Here is a 17,500-nt window from a genome sequence, read left to right as displayed (position 1 = left end):
AAGAGAATTGAGGCCTTGCGAGACACCATCCAGCATGTGAACTTGACATAACAAATCGTCAGTTGCACCAGAGGTCGACTACTATGAAGGCGTTGGACAGATCACTCATGAGCGTTGCAACAGCAGGACTGGCGAGAAAGGGCCCACTCTCTCGAGGCTGAAACGTTGTTTCTGAAGAAGGAGAACGATATAGAGAAACAACAGCTGGAAAACAAGATCCTCAAATCACAGAAGAAAATCACCAGATGAAGTTCACCACAAAGGAAATTGGGCAGAAAAACGATGCATTATGTGAGGGATCTGTCTGTGCAGTTAGCAAAGGCAAACTGCCAGCTTCAAAGGTCTGAGAAACTCCTACGACAGAAGGAGAAAGCCAGCAGCTCAGGACTGAATAAGCATCGCGGATGGCGAGGCTCATCCAGGAACAAAATGACGCGACCGAGGCAGCGCGAATCCGAGAGGAAAGACCTCGAGCTCAGGTTCTAGCGCCTGCTGAAGGAAGTGGAAGACCTCACGAAGAAAAAGCGTCGACTCCAATGTGACCTTAAGGTGGCGGAACTCAAGAGGATGAAAAGCTTCCCATGTCCTCAAGAATCCCAACGGGAAAGCGCCCTTCAAGACACACATGGAAGAGGACGAACGAACGAACACCTTGTCTCCGTCTGTCTCCAAGGAAGGAGGGAGACTTCGAAATCGAGAAGAGACGAGTTGAAGCCTCCGGCAGATTCTCAAACCAACTTTCCGCTTCAAGCTCTTTTCCTCACCCTCCACCCTCGAGAGAGTCTGCCATCAAACACAACAAGGAATAAAAACAAGTTTTTGGAGGAAACCAAATGTATGGTACATATAAGGAACCCCCCAAAATGTGAAAACAACATAGTACAAACTGTCAGAGGACCGTCCACAAACAAGTTATTCTTCAAAAGGAAGTTGAAAAGCATGTAACACCATTTCAGGAAATTCTAAATATATATATATTCAGAAATTCTGAATATATATAAATTCAGGGTTGGAGCGATAACACCGTCAGGAAATTCTAAATTTATATACATTCAGAAATTCTGAATATATATAAATTCAGAGTTGGAGCGACTCAAAACTTCAAGAACTACAGTTTTTTTTTTTTTTTTTTTTTTTTTTGTGAGCAGTGCCAATGAGCAGAGTGAAGGCGGACATTGATGGCTAAACAAAACCCCTCTGCAATGATTTGGCCCTTTGATGACACCCCAGCAGTGAGGCATCATGCCGTTAAAAGTGCTAGGGGAGAGAGAGACAGAATTAAGAAAAATTTCTGGAGCAGATGGAAGAGATAGGCTACTTTTGCAGGTGCAGGACGGAGTACTTCTGGAGGAGTTAAAAAAGAATCCTGAGAATGCCAAACACGGTATAATTGCTCACTTACAAAAGACAGAGGACAGGAGGCTCCAGGGAGGCGAGAGGTCAAAAAAACGTTCCTATAGGCACTAAGAAGAAATTCAGATGGCATTAGTTGTAGATACTGAAGAGGAGGAGGAGGAAGGCTGACAGAAAGGCCAAGAGAAATCAGAAAAAGGATGCATGAAGGTCTGCAGAGAAGAGATACAAGGAGACGAGAAATAAAGGAAGACTGGATACACGAAGGAGTCCTGGAAGCGGAAATGAGAGGAGCTGGAGAAAAGCAGATATAAACCAAGAGAAATTCAAACAGAAGGATAGCAAGAACATCGATAGAAAAAAAAAACTCTGATTTCCTAAGAGACAAAAGAAGATCAAGAAAAATGAGAAAGAAGCTATTAGAAGATCATCAATAAACCGATTTTGTGCAAGGTGAAATTGTCAATGTTCATTTGAGGGATCCTCCGGAAGACGAACTACAAATGGAAACCAGTTTCAAGGAATTCTAAGAAGTGCTGCTATGGTGAGCAGTGCCAATGCTGGTTAAACAAAACCCTTCTGCAATGATTTGGCTCTTTAATGACACCCCATCAGTGAGGCATCATCGCCGTCAAACGTGCAAGGAGAGAGAGAGAGAGGAGAGAGAGAGAGAGAGAGAGAGAGAGAGAGAGAGAGAATACAGCTGCTATAGATAATGAAAAAGGACATTTCCGTCTGAATAATGTTAATATGAATAATCAGTTCCAATAATATTTAAGGCTTTATTTATATAGAAAATATAACGATTTACAACAATATGATGTGATAAGATTTCATAATAATTATTTTACAAAATATATACGATAACATTTCTTAAAGCAGAAGGTCTCAAATATATCCATTAGATTAATAACTAAATAGGAATAAAAGCTCAGTCTGTCTGTCTGTCTGTCTGTCTCTTCTCTTTCTCTCTGTACACTACATGCATTTCTTTCGTTACCGTTCCTCATACTCTCTCTCTCTCTTCTCTTTTCTTATCTCTTTGTCCAAATATATTTCATTCATTATTGCATTTCTTTGCCTGATTACCGTAATTTCCCTCCTCCTACCATTCGAACAATTCTAACTATGTACTTGTTGTTTGAACGTGGGCCATATATATATATATATATATATATATATATATACATATATATATTATACATATATAATATAATATATATATATATATATATATATGTGTGTATATATATAAATATATATATCTATATGTTGGTTTTCTTCCGGCCTCCTTTTTGAGCCGAATACCCGGCATAATATCCGGCCATGATAACTTCTTTATTATTATTCGCAGAAGAAATAAAATGATTGTACTAACTCGCCATGAATTACCTCTACCTGTAAGTCACATTATTTAACTCACTAGGTTGTGCATTTGTGATAGTAAATTTAAATTGAATGGCAAATTTTATCAACAAATATTTGCATGGCAATGGACAACCCATTATCACCACTCTTCTCAAACTTGTACATGAAATTCTTTTAAAAATGCTATTTACCTAATATCATTTATATTCCTGTAAAGTGGTATAGATATGTTGATGATATTTTAGCTGTTCTGCCTGCTGGTATTGATGTAAATGATTTACTCTCTAAATTAAATAACCAGGTACCATTGATTAAGTTTACTCTAGAATTGGAAAAAGGCAATTGCCTCCCTTTCTTAGATGTTTTGATACATAGAAAACTATTTCAATGTAAATTCAGTATTTATAGGAAATCAACCAACAACTTAACTTATGTTCATTTCTATTCAGTCCACCATCTTAAGGGGACCGTCCGCTATGATGTCTATTTTTTTTATTTATTACGCAAAATACATAATTTTCATATATGTTTTAAATATATATAATACCTTCATCATATAAAAATTTCAAGTCATTTGATCAAAAACTTTTCGTTTTATTAGCAAAAATCATGATTAAAAAAAAAATTGGTAGAGTTTTCTCCGCTAATATGACATCAGTTGTAACATCAAAATATCAATTTTTTCTTCTATGTTTTTACGAGCATTGCGTATTGTTAATCCCCAATATTTGGATCAAGAAATTGAATACATAAGAAAAATAGGGAAAGATTTATGTTATCCTTCACATATATTAGATATTTGCCATAATAAAGCCCCAAAAAAGTTTTATAGTGTAAGTAACATGGAGAAAGGAAATTCTAAGAACATTCTCAGTTTGCCTTACTTTAACGGATTTGAAACCATTAAATCATTGTTAAAAGCCTTTAGGGTCAACCTTGTTCTTTCCTATAATAGCACACTAAAAGGAATATTAATACAAAATGGCCCCAGGGAAAGCAACATAATATATAAAATTCCACGTATGGACTTGGACAGTCAAGCAAGGGCTTAGAAGTAAGATTAAAACAGCATAAATCTTCTGTCAAAACTGGGCAAATATCTAATGCAATTTTCATTCATTTAAGTGAAAAGAACCACCGGATAAATTGGATTGGTAGTTCAATAATTGCAAGATCAAAAGATGTCTTATCACAAAATCTTTTAGAATGTTCCATAATACAACTTATTTCCCATTGTAATTTTAATATTAGTCGTGGCCTGTTTCATTTAGACCCTTGTATTTGTAACATGCTTAAGAATGACCTCAAAGATATAATTACAGACTTAAATACAAATTAGTTGCCTTAGAGATATTTTCTTTGTAAATGTATATTTAATGTTTTGTGAATAAGTTTTGTTTATCAAAGATCTGAATGTGATCAGCTGTCACCCTGTCTTATCCCTGTGTCTGAGCAGTTGGACTTAATCTTTTTGTTTTTAAATCGTACCCATGTTTATGCTTGTTTGGAAAGGTTACTCATTCTCCAGGTGTGTTGGATTCTAGGTACTAATCTCTATAATCCCTATCTGTCATTTTTACGACCTTTCCTGTACTCTCAATTTCTCATGTAAATCAGTTTGTCTGATAAGTAAAGGACGTTGAGTCAAAAGATCTTGCAGGAACTCCGTTGTTTATCTTTCCGTCATGGCTTATCCCTTTATATATACGTATATATATATTTATATATATATATATATATATATATATATATATATTATATATATATATATATATACATATATATATATACATATATATATAAATATATATATATATATATATATATATATACATATATATATATATATACATATATATATATATATATATATACTATATATATATATATATATATATATATATATATATATATATATATATTAATACCTGACAGGTGCTCGTGGGTGGAGATCTTGCACTCATTAGTGTAAGGAAAAGAAAATCAAATGGTTGTAGACGATGAATGGGCTTATCAATTCACGTTGATGATGTGTACCTTCTGATCTGGCAATTATTCAACTGGCCGCGCAGGCGCATGATAGGCTATGGAGATGGACTAGGTTTCTGTTGCGTGGTAACGGGTTTCCCTAGACTTAGGGCCTTCGATTTCACAAGGCTGGCTTAGTTTAAGATAAAAGAAAAAAAGACCGAGTCATTCGCTGTATATATTATGGCAACCGGGCTAAATAACATGTTGCTTAAAGGAAATTAAAAGTATTATCGTTCTTTCTTATGGTTTTTCTTTAAGAATTGGGGTACTGATTTTTCTTATGACGCGGCCTAACACTTTTTTTAGCGCTCAAAATTGTAGGCCAATATGTTTTTGGTAAACAGTATTAAAAACGAATTATATATTATATTTTGTTAGTTTATTGTTTTTAAATATATGAAAAAAAATGTTGAATATTACCTATAGTATAAATGTTTGGCTAGGCCTCATAATCCTTAACTGGTGTGTGAAAGGCAGGGAATCCTATAATATGCAGTATGATTTTCTTTGGAAGTATTTGTGTGGTATTAGATTTTCATAATGTTTTCTTTTCCAACCGTTTTGAGAATATAATTGATCATTTCAGCGTTGAGTGGCCTCCTCGAATTCTCAATTTGACCTCATTCTGAAAACATCCGGTTGAGGACTGGATGAGTCACTCCTTGGGAGAAACATTTGTATGGTGCATTTACATATATTATTTGCATCCGTTATGGGTGCTCAATAATATTGATAATGAGCAAGAGGTTGAAACGTTACATTAAAGATTTTCATATTGTAGAAAAATATTAACGAATAAAAGATCAATGAATGTTTTAAAATATAATTATAGGACAAAAACATCTAACGATAAATCAATAAATCCTTTCGAACACAATTAAAGAAAAAGAACCGTTAATTATGTTTATCCCATATAATCGGTAAAAGTGGGGTTTCGAGCCAGTTTCAGTTCATGGATGCCATTCACATCCTGATATTAAATCATTCATTTGTAAATAAGAACAAATATTTTCCATTTCCTTCTCTGGTATATCTGGTATATATATATATATATACTTTCTAGTAGAAAGCCATTATCAAAAACGTTTCGCACACAAATCCCGGTGCATCATTAGTCTGTGAATAATAAAATAATTACATTATAAAAATAATTCACAAAATTAATGATTTAAAACGCAAGGTAGAAATTAGAGAGTTTAAAATAGTGTAAGAAGAGAGAGAGAGAACCAAGACACCCAAGGCTAAAGACGAAGAATGAAAGGCAAAACCTGACGTCCCAAACAAAAAGTTAGTTATGCCAAATACAGAGGTGAAGACGTGGTGTTATTGTTTAAAGAGGGAACTAACCTTTTAATAAGTAATGACTAGATTAGTTAGATGGTCTGGGTCCTTTGTATATCCACTAATAGAGAAGTGCTGTTTCGAGACCTCTAGTTTGCATATTGTAGCATGACATCCACGGCATATGAATTTATATACAACATTAGATCTCACGAAGGACTGCAAGCGATCTTCACAGGTGGAAAATAAACCTGGATGTCCGGGCTCCTGCATCGCATCTACTCGTAGGCTATTGTAAGTGAGGTATTGCAGCCACATGGATTTCAAGTTTTCGTACAGGCTAGAGACTTAAACAACCAAAGTTTTCTAACATTAAAAAGCATGCTGTAATATGCAAAATAGAGGTCTTGAAACAGCAGTTATCTGTTATTGAATATACAAAGGACCCTTATCATCTAACTACTCTAGAGTCATTGCTTATTAAAAGGCTAGTTCCCCGTTGAAACAATAACAACAACACGGCTTCACCTCTGTATTTGGCATATATATAATTATATATTATAATATATATTTATATATATATAAATATATATATATATATATATATATATATATATATATATATATTATATATATATATGTATATGTAATGTATATATATATATATATATATATATATATATATATATATATATATGTATGTTATACTAGTATTATATTATACATATAATATTATATACATAATAATATATATATATATAATACATATATATATATATATATATATATATACATATATATATATATATATATATATATATATAGATACACAATAATATATAATATATTGTATTTTATTTTTTTTTTTTAAATTTTTTTTTTTGTAACAAAATTTTTTTTTAAATATATATATATATATATGTATATATAATTAATTATAATTAATATACTATATTTTATATATACATATATATATATATATATATATATATATAATATATAATGTATGCACGTATGCAAGTATATGTGTTTACATTCCGACGAAGAGCGAAAAGGAACAATAATAATGAGTTTTCGCTAAATTCAAACTTCTTTCTTTTTTTAAATATTGCTATTTTTATGGCAAAGAAGCTGAAGAGTCTGTTTAGAATGGACGGGATAAGGAAGCAGATCGACTGAAAGACATTTTCCAGAGAGGAAAAGTACACCAGGAGAAAAGCGAATGACTTCAGTCCACGATTGTTTACTGATGAAAAGACGGATTACTTAGAGGAGCAGTATGGAGTTGAGGTCCCTGCTCTCTGCGATTATGGATTTATTAAGCAGCTCTACAGCTGACTTGTCACAAATGGACGCAAGTCCTTCATTCGAAACATGAAAGGAAATAATGAAGAAGAGAGGAAGACAGTGGCGTGGAGGAGCTGAAGAATCTTGACGAAGAAAAAGGTGGAGGATTTGAGATGTTCACTAAGCTGACTGAGAGGAGATTTAGAATGCCCAAAATTACCACTTGGAGCAGCTGTTCGCTCGGAATAAGAAAGAGAGGAAGAAAAGAGGACGTTGGCGCAGAGGTAAACTGACGAATGTTAACAAAGTAAAAAAGAGAGAACCTTAGGTGTTAGAAGCTGCTTGAAGGATTTTGGATTCACAGAGTTACGTTTTGGAGAAGCATGGTAAAATCGAAGGGATGATCAATATCGTCAGTGAGAGATAATCCAACAAGATTATAGAAGACGACTCGTTAAAGGAAAAGAAACTGCTTATGTATCAAACGAGGAACTCTAAGTAAGGGTTAACGCGATGTTTATATGATCCTTGGAGGAAGCAGCCTCTGGTCGCACCCTTCCCTCAAAGGCTGCCTTCAAGAGACTGTCGAGACTTGGGGGGTTTTGGGTCCCATCCTTAAAGTCCTTTGGCGCTCTCCAGGACGACGACTTCACCAGCTTGGTAGGATACCTGCCGTCCTCTAAGAAATCAGCATCTGAAACGGATCCTTCCCTTCAAGGCTGCTCTCAAGAGACTGGCGAGCCTTGGGGACTTTTAGGACCCATTCTTGAAGTTCTTGGGCCCTCTCCAGGCCCGCTTCCCCAGCCTGGCAGGATACCTGCCTTCCTCCAAGGAAGCAGCCTCTGGGTCGGACCCTTCCCTTCAAGGGAGGCCTTCATCTTGTTCTTTGCTTTCTCTCACTCTGCTTTTCAAATATAACACTTGTTCACTCTGAAGGTTTCCAGAGGATTTGAAGCATCTCGGAGATTTTTCCAGTAGACTTTGGAGCTGCATGCGTGCATGGCATTTCCCTTGTATTTCCAGGGGCCGGAGACTGCAGGATTCTAAAATGTCCTCACGAAAAATCCTTCAATCTTCAGCTCCTGGAAAGGTGAGAGAAATCCCATTCGTGCATGCACCGAATGGGATTTCTCTCATCTTTCCAGGAGCTGAAGATTGAAGGATTTTTCGTGAGGACATTTTAGAATCCTGCAGTCTCCGGCTCCTGGAAATACAAGGGAAATACCATGCACGCATGCAGCTCCAAAGTCTACTGGAAAAATCTCCGAGATGCTTCAAATCCTCTGGAAACCTTCAGAGTGAACAAGTGCCATATTTGAAAAGCAGAGTAAGAGAAAGCAAGAACATGATGAAGGCCTCCCTTGAAGGGAAGGGTCCGACCCAGAGGCTGCTTCCTTGGAGGAAGGCAGGTATCCTGCCAGGCTGGGGAAGCAGGTCCGGAGAGGGCCCAAGAACTTCAATGATGGGGACCGAAAGCCCCCAAGGCTTGCAAACATCTTGATGCAGCCTTGAAGGGAAGGGTCCGACCCAGAGGCTGCTTCCTTGGAGGAAGGCCAAATTAAGAAAAAAAAACGCCTCAATGGAAAGAGGAAGGTATTCAAATGCACATGGTTTAAGAAAAGAAAATCTAAAAAAAAGTTTACCTGCCTTCCATGAGAAGTTGAAAAAGACTATTCACAACCCCTTGGGAGCCTCTGTTACAAAACAATCGTAAATGTTACCAAGTTATACATGTTATTTTCTAATAAAGGGTTAAGAAAGGAAGATATGTATGGATTATATATATTATTTTTTATAATTATAGCTTATTTGTTAGCTTAAAATAGCGTTCTTTCTTTTAACAGAAATTATCTCTAAATAGATTATAATATTGATAATATTAGTACGCCAAACTCCACTATGTATTATTTACGTAAAATAATAGTTCTTTATATTGATGATACTTTGTTAACACGATTGGTAGGACTGCTCATATCTAAACATAAGGGAAATATTTCATAATGATTGAAACAAAATCATAGAGCGTCAATCAATGAAGTGGCGATCTCCCTACCTGGCATGTGACCTCGGGCGGCCATATTGAAAGGTGTCGGTCAAGCTCATAGTACAATACTTTATTACTATTATAATCATTATTTTTTTACAATTATTATTACTATTAATATTATTATTTTTACTATTATTATCATTATCATTATTGCTGGTATTATTATTAAATATTATTACTATATTACTGGATCTAATGTCACAGAAAAAATTTACCTTACAAAAGCAGGTTGTCCTAAGCGCTCCAGCCATTAAGGTGAAGACCTGAGCATTTGCTCTAGGAACTAAGCAGTGTCTAGCATAAATGGTTCCTGTAAATTATACAGTACTTTTTTTTTGCATACAATCAGTAAACACGAACTAAACAGTAATGTACAGTCACGAAACGCTAACATCCAGAATACAATTACACTCACTAAAAACTCACACTTACTATACACTCACTAAACGCACACTTATTATACACACACACACACTTACTAAATACTCACTGTGCCCCAAACACTCTGTAAACATTCACTAAACACTCATTAAATCTTAAACATTCATTGAATACTATACAATCACTAAGCATTCACCAAGTAATTTTACTATACACTAAACACTCACTAAACATTCATTAAGCACTCTCTATACACTAAATACTCACTAACCCCTAAACACTCATTAAACACTAAATACTCACAAAACCCTAAATGCCCATTAAACCCTTATACATGTAACAGGTAATGAACATCCACTTATCACTCATTAAACACTCACTAAACACTTACACACTAAACATTCACTAAACACTAACATTCATAAGACATTCACTAAACACTCACTAAATATTCACTGAAGACTTAATAAATATTCACTAAACACAAACATTCACAAAACATTCATTAAACCCTAAATACTCACTAAACATTCACTGAATACTTACACACTAAACATTCACTAAACACTAACATTCACTAAACGCTAATATTCACTAAACCCTAAGCAACCATTAAACACACACTAACATTTACTAAACCCTAAACACTCACTAAACATTCACTGAATACTTATATACTAGACACTAATATGCACTCAACCTACATTAAACATTCATTGGATATTTACACAATAAAAATTCACTAACCCCTAAAGACTCAATAACTTCCACTGAATACTTTCACAATAAACATTCACAAAATATTCGCTAAACCTTAAAAGCTCACTAAACCTTTGCTGAATACTTAAGCACTAAACATTCACTAAACCCTAAACTAATCATTCACTAAACACTTCATAAACATACATTAAATGCTTACTTATAAACATTCACTAAACATTACCCACTAAACCCTAAACTGACTTATTAGAAATTAACAATTTAAAAATTCAGTCATACTAATCCCCTGTTCACTTTGTGGGTTACACCAGACCTTTGAAGATGGCTGCAAGGCTTTGCAGCTCCGCCCTGGTGGAAGACCACCGAACTACGTAGTACTAGTATAACGATGACAACCTCACGTATAGTCAATCTCAATGTGCAAAATACAGGGTGTCCATAAAAGTCATTCCTTGAATAATAAAATTAATAACCTTAAAGTTATTGTGGATATGACCGTACAACTTTCATATTCTAGTTGAGCAATTACTAAAGTTTCTTTTGTTTGTCTACAGATACCACTGTGATCACTCTATCCACCAGCTGAGTCAAGAATAGCAGAAATGGTGTCATTGCAGGAGAAAGCCCAGTTTGTGTTATGGTACCACAAAACAAAATCCCCTGTTGCAGTTCAACGCAAGTTCAGAAGTGAGTATTGACGAGATCCATCAGATGTTAAGAGCATTAAAGACTAGTAAAAAAAGTTCACAGACTGGAAGTGCTGAAGACCGTAAGAGAAGCGGTAGACCCAGTGTGAGTGATTCATCCGTTGTTGCTGTGCGCGACGCCTTCCAGTGCAGTCCTAGAAAATCGGTTCATTACCCCTCTTGTTTTTTTTTTGTTTTTTTTTTTTTTTTGGGGGGGGGCTTATATCAAGGATAAAGTGTACAGTACACCAGCACCTAATGTTGAAACCTTAAAAGCGAGGATAACAGCAGCTCTAGCAACACTAACTATGGAGATGTTGGAGAATACCTGGCGTGAGATAGAATTTAGCTAAGACGTAATCTGGGCAACAAAGGGGGCACATGTTGAAATTTATTAATAACATAAAAAAAACTTTAGTCATTGTTGTTGAAATTGAAGAAAGCCTTACACCTCTACCTAACATGGTTTCTGTGTAACAAAGGCCTGAAATCCGGGAAAGACTTTATGGGCACCCTATACTTATAAACCTGCATAAAACAAGGTTTTTCATTGTAGGTTTATTTGTTACTTGTTACAATTGATTCCACTTTTCATATTATAAAAACTTTTTCTGAAACTAATCATTGTATGGAAAATAAGAAAGAAGAACGATTCGAACGATGTATTTCATAAATTCGAACGATGTATTTCATTGTAGGTTTATTTGTTACTTGTTACAATTGATTCCACTTTTCATATTATAAAAACTTTTTCTGAAACTAATCATTGTATGGAAAATAAGAAAGAAGAACGATTCGAACGATGTATTTCATAAAGTGTTGCAATAAATAATAGCATATTTTTACAGTCATGCTCACATCTGAGGCCACATGATTCTTTTTGCATCGTCCAAAATCTCAGACTCAACGTAATGTTGCCAAGTAGTGTTAAACATTTTTTTATTTAAAATGTCATGCATAGCAACAAGTTTGCTAATTCACAGCTATCACTATTTTCCGTATGGTATATGAATATGATCTCTTAAGTGTGATAAGGTTAGCGGTGCCATCAGTGACAGCGCGCTCAACATGCTCCTCGGGCTGGTCTACGTAACTACGTCTACAGAAAATATAGAATATATCTTATCATGTTGCATCCGTACTTGACTTGTTTGACCGAAGTGCCGTTGCATAGGTCATCCTAGCGAGAGCTTTGAGCCGTTGGCAGTTGTCATTTAGCGATATGAGAAGTTTGTAATTTCGACAATATTTACAGTATTATGTCATTACATTTTCTATAAATAACTGTCGAACATTTCCGTTCCAATATCATAAATGTGCGTATGTCTGGACATACCTGATAACAAAAAAAAAAAAAAAAACATCAGATGAATGCATCTGATGTCGTTAGAGACCTAGGCGGGCCGCGGTAATCAGTCCAGGTAAGAATTTGAACATGTATCTAAAATCTGAAAGCACCAGTTTATTTATTGTATGAAAACGCAAGTTTTATTTTATCTTGATCGCATGAAAGATGCAAAATCCGATGATAAGTAAAAACAGTTATAAAGAATCACTTTTACTCGTTGTGATTCCTTTGTTTTTTTATCTTATTGATTCAGTATATTATGATAAAGTTGTACAACTAATACCGAATTCTGTGGTATGACCAAAATTTTCCTATCTTGTGCAAAACGTGAGATAAATGAAGAAATACAAATATATTGCTAGTTTTTTAAACTGCAGACGAAAATATGAGACACTGAGCAAGCCGCCTACCTCCCGGTGCCAGCCAATCAGAGGCGGCCAAGCAAACGTCTCGTAGGCACAGGGACCTTAAATGAACCAGCTATGGGTACAGTAGTACTTTTGTATTTACTCATTTACTTTTTCCAGCGATGACACATAAAAACAATCAAATAGGACTATTTACAATTTGATGGTTGCACTGGAAGCAATATTAATGTAATGACAAATTTTTTCGCTTTGGTTATTACTCCAACATTTAAACTGAGGTCTCAATGATGACCTTTTTTTTTTTTTTTTTTTTTTTTTTTTTTTTTTTTTTTTTTTTTGGTCAAACGCATCGGCGATGAGGCGAACGAAAGTTTTGAAAATGTTTCGTAACTAATTTTCTGAAATTTCGCCAACCGTGATATTTTCTTAGAGTTTTGAAATATATGACAGATTTCACTCTTATGAACCATTTAAAGACCTTGTTGTGAGAAATAATCGCGTTTGAAATGGAACTAAGAGAATTTTGAACGAAATCCTATGCGATCATTAGTGCACAGGGGTGGAGACATTATACTCATTAGTTCACAGGTGTGGACACCTTACACGTATTAGTGCACAGGTGAGGACACCTTACATTCATTCTTAGTGCACATGCGTGGACATCTTACGCTCATTCTTGCACAGGGATGGAGACATTACACTAATTTGCGCACAGGGGTGGACAACTTACCATTTCCCCGTCTGTCAAAACCTTCCTTGAAATTTAGATATTTGACATATTTCTTTGGAAATTAATAGATCAAGTTCATACATGCCTTGATATTCATATTATTACAAAAGCTTTATTTTAAAAACCCTGAGTCAATGATGCTTCTGCCCTGTAGGCTACATTTTAAGAATAAACTATCTTTTTTGTACCCGTCAAGTTGATTGTATGCTCGTTTTTATTAATACGTGCGAAAATCCCACTGTTCACTTGTGCGTACCTGATACCTGCTGCTCTATTCTTTCTTCGAGTGTTTTCCAGTTTAACCAATATAAACGTTTTCACAAGACTTAGTACATGGAATTTAGTTTACACATCACTCAGTGCTGTCGTGAGGATTCCTCGTAAGTACAGGGTTCAATTCTTTATTCTTCTTAAATGCTGCATCAACTCCAAAATTCTCAAGTAGACAGGAAATATCTAGAATATGATTGTTACTTGGTAGTAGCCGCAGGTTTTTGTATTATAAGTTTCTCTTTTAGTTATCATAAAAAGTCTCTTTTGTCGCCTTTAATGTTTTGCCTAATGCAGAGTCAGGATATTTCAATTTCTTGCCTGTATTCTTAATGGTAATCATTTCAGAGCTATACATATACGCAATGCTTTTAAAAACATGGATGTGAAAAGTGACTTCGTAACGTTAGTTCTGTGACTATATAATAGAAATGATTATCAAATAGGGGATGGAATTATGGGGAAACTCTTCAATTATGTGCTCCTCTCCAGCAAGAAGATAAAAATATTAGCAAATGTTGGGCCATCCTATCCACCTGTTAATGTAAGTTTTTATTGAAAGGCTTCTAAAAGAGTCAAGATTTAAATTACAACATATAGTAGGATCATGTCGTAGAAACAATTTGGATAAAATTATATCATTGGTTTCTCTCATAGGTACTACATTTGTGAACAGTGATTCTATACCTAAATTGGACCTGCACAGACAAACATAGACAACATCTTTCTCTTAGTAAAAGTATTTTGATGCCGAGTGATTTTTACACTGCTAATCAATTCCCAGCAACATCAAGCTTACTTTGGAAAAAGGGTTATGTAGGTAGGTGAGCATTTTCACAAGTTTTATTTTTAAAAGAGCACGATCATTTTAATATTACCATTTATAGGAGAAAAAAGCATTTACGATTCTCGACTCCAATTTTTATAGTTTTTTGCATTTTTTTTATTTCAAAATTGATGCGACACATTCACCTGTACATAAGGCTTTTACTTTAACTTTTAATTGGGCCGCTTTCCACCGTGAAATTGTGTTTATTATCCAGTAATTAGACAAGTAATTGCTTCCAAACAAAACTGGTCTACAGAATCAGCCATCATTTCTTGCCAAAAGATTTTCTCCTCCCATTCATAATTGCGATATCCATAGATCTCGTTTGCTTGCCACCTCACTGAAGATCTTCCGTGAACAAACTGGAGTCCTCAGCCTAAAACTAGTTCCAAAATATTCCTAAACTATTGGCTCACTGTTTTCTGTGAAAGATTGGCTCTGTTCCCTTGATGATGTCAGGCGTAGTTTATAAGTTCCCGGACTGTAATCAGGGTAATTAAGTGTGTTCCACCACCCGACGTTGACTCGGGATCTTAGCAAATTCGCATATTTACATTAGTCATCGTACTTGGCTGCGATAAGACTATCTAAAAATTACAGGCCAAGAAAAAGAACCATCAGAAATGCTTTGACTTGAAAGTCGTCATATCAAACTGAGAGTCCCGTCTCTGATCACCAAACTACGTCTGTCCCGTTGATTAATTATTGATGATCTAGTTTTTTCATCTATTCTTTCTTTTCTCTGGTTTGTTGGGTTTATATGAATCTTACTGCGTTTCTTAGTTTCGCTTTAGAAGGTTGTTGTTTGTTTCCGCCGGTATTTTTACTGTCTTTTACTGTGTTCGTGATTTTACCTATTGTCTGACTTGGTTTTATGCCATATCATGTCCATACCTTTATACACACACACACACACACACACACACACACACACACATATATATATATATATATATATATATCGAGCTACAAATATCCTTTAATATATAATTCGCTCTACTTCGGAAGTATTATATTTTCATATATGTTAACCAAAGGGGAATTTTTTAGTAGAATAAGAAATTCGAGCCGACGAATTTATTATCGACTAACAAATTTCCATTCCGTTAACATATATGAAAATATATTAATTCAGAGGTAGAGCGAATTAGATATTAAAGGATTTTGTGCTCGATGTATGTATATGAATCACGGTAATGTGATATGACTCATATATATATATATATATATATATATATATATAATATATATATATATATATATATATATATATATATATATATATATATATATGATAACAATCTTTTCGAATCTACCTGCAGTAAATAAAAAAAACGCATAAAAATGTTTTTATCTATTGCCATCCCATCAGAAACGGGTGTCGTTTACCGGCTGGCTAACTAGAGGCATTGTTCCTTATTATAAACTTAGTTTCGTTGTACTTTGAAGCTTGTGTTACCTCCGGACGTTCTTCTTGCGCCTTCGATTCAAGCAAACAAACACACAGACATGTCATATGTTTTGGGCATGTTGTGACCTGACACTGTAAAAATACAGAAATAAGATGAAAATAGATACATAAATCAGGGGTTCTTGACAAGGAGTATCCATACCCCTTGGGGGTATGAGAACCACATGCTGGGTGTATGGGTCTTGATCTCTAGATATTTGTGTATATTTGATTTTAATGTGTCAGTGTTTTCATGGGTACATTTTGTAAATAAGTAACTATAGAACACTGAAAATGATTTTGATTTTCTCGTATGTTCTATTGCTAGTTATTCATTGCTAAAGTTTGTATTAAACTAATTATATCAAGTTATATTGTCAACAAATAAGACTCAAGTGGACTTAACCAAAGGGGGTTTGGAACCATATTGGGCAAATCATCTGTGGTCTGGAGTCATCAAAAGGTTAAGAGCCCCCGACATAGATGAGTATTAATGAGGTGCATAGCTGCCTCTGTATGAAGCCTTCATCCGAAGGGGAGCGGTCGGTGAGACCTGGTGATTCCATACTGACCTGGGAGGGGCCACCGGCTGCGGGAATTCGATGCCTGAAGGGAGGAGGTTGGGCGAGGGGCTCCTTTGCAGTCCCCTGCTGGCGGCGTAACTGGTACTCGTAAAGATGCTGAGGACAAACACATGGAGAGATCTGGGTCAGTTCATCTATGAATAGAATATAAAGCAACTCATTCTAACAATTAAATGATCCTATGAAGTTATTTTCTTGTGGATGATTGGAAGAAAATCCATACATCAGTATATCTAAATTTTTATGACAGAACAAGTGCCAAAAAGATTATGTTGTTTATTATATAGCTATCTGAATTGGAATTACTATTAAAAAAGGAAACCGTGTGTTTCTCATATTGCAATTTCTTCGACATATTGGGCCTAGCTTAACCTAACTATTTGTCAGTACTACGTGACCATTTGAAGTAAATTCATTTTCTTTACTCGATCAATCGGTATGCGTCTCTGGCATTTCTGAATGACACAGGAAATTCATAATCATTAGGGTCGACTCGACTAGTATTTCTGAGCCTTTGCTTTGGCATGAATTTCTGCTTCACTGAAGCTTCACTGAAGCTTCACTGAAGCCTGTGACTAAAACAAGCGACATTGGCAACATTGCTGACTCATTCATTTCAACTAGAATTGGGAAACTAAGATAGACATTTGGTAAACTAGACTAAACAATTTAGAGTCCAAAATTAAAATGATGAAAAATTATGAAAACATCATTTACATAACTATGCCATATTCAAATGGCATTAATAATTACGGTTTTATGTATTC

General features: G+C 35.0%; 1 protein-coding gene across 1 annotated transcript in view; it reads right to left on the bottom strand.

Moving 5' to 3' along the window:
• LOC135217320 (mucin-5AC-like) overlaps positions 1 to 17,500 on the bottom strand; it is a 452,543-nt gene that overhangs the window by 339,885 nt on the left and 95,158 nt on the right. Inside the window, 1 exon segment of the mRNA XM_064253110.1 lies at positions 16,722 to 16,829. Within this exon segment, the coding sequence (XP_064109180.1) occupies positions 16,722 to 16,829 (108 nt within the window).

The sequence above is a fragment of the Macrobrachium nipponense genome, chromosome 7, assembly GCF_015104395.2.
Source record: "Macrobrachium nipponense isolate FS-2020 chromosome 7, ASM1510439v2, whole genome shotgun sequence".
Taxonomy (NCBI): domain Eukaryota; kingdom Metazoa; phylum Arthropoda; class Malacostraca; order Decapoda; family Palaemonidae; genus Macrobrachium; species Macrobrachium nipponense.
Note: the sequence above shows the minus strand (reverse complement) of the source record. Positions and strands in the feature narration are given on the sequence as shown.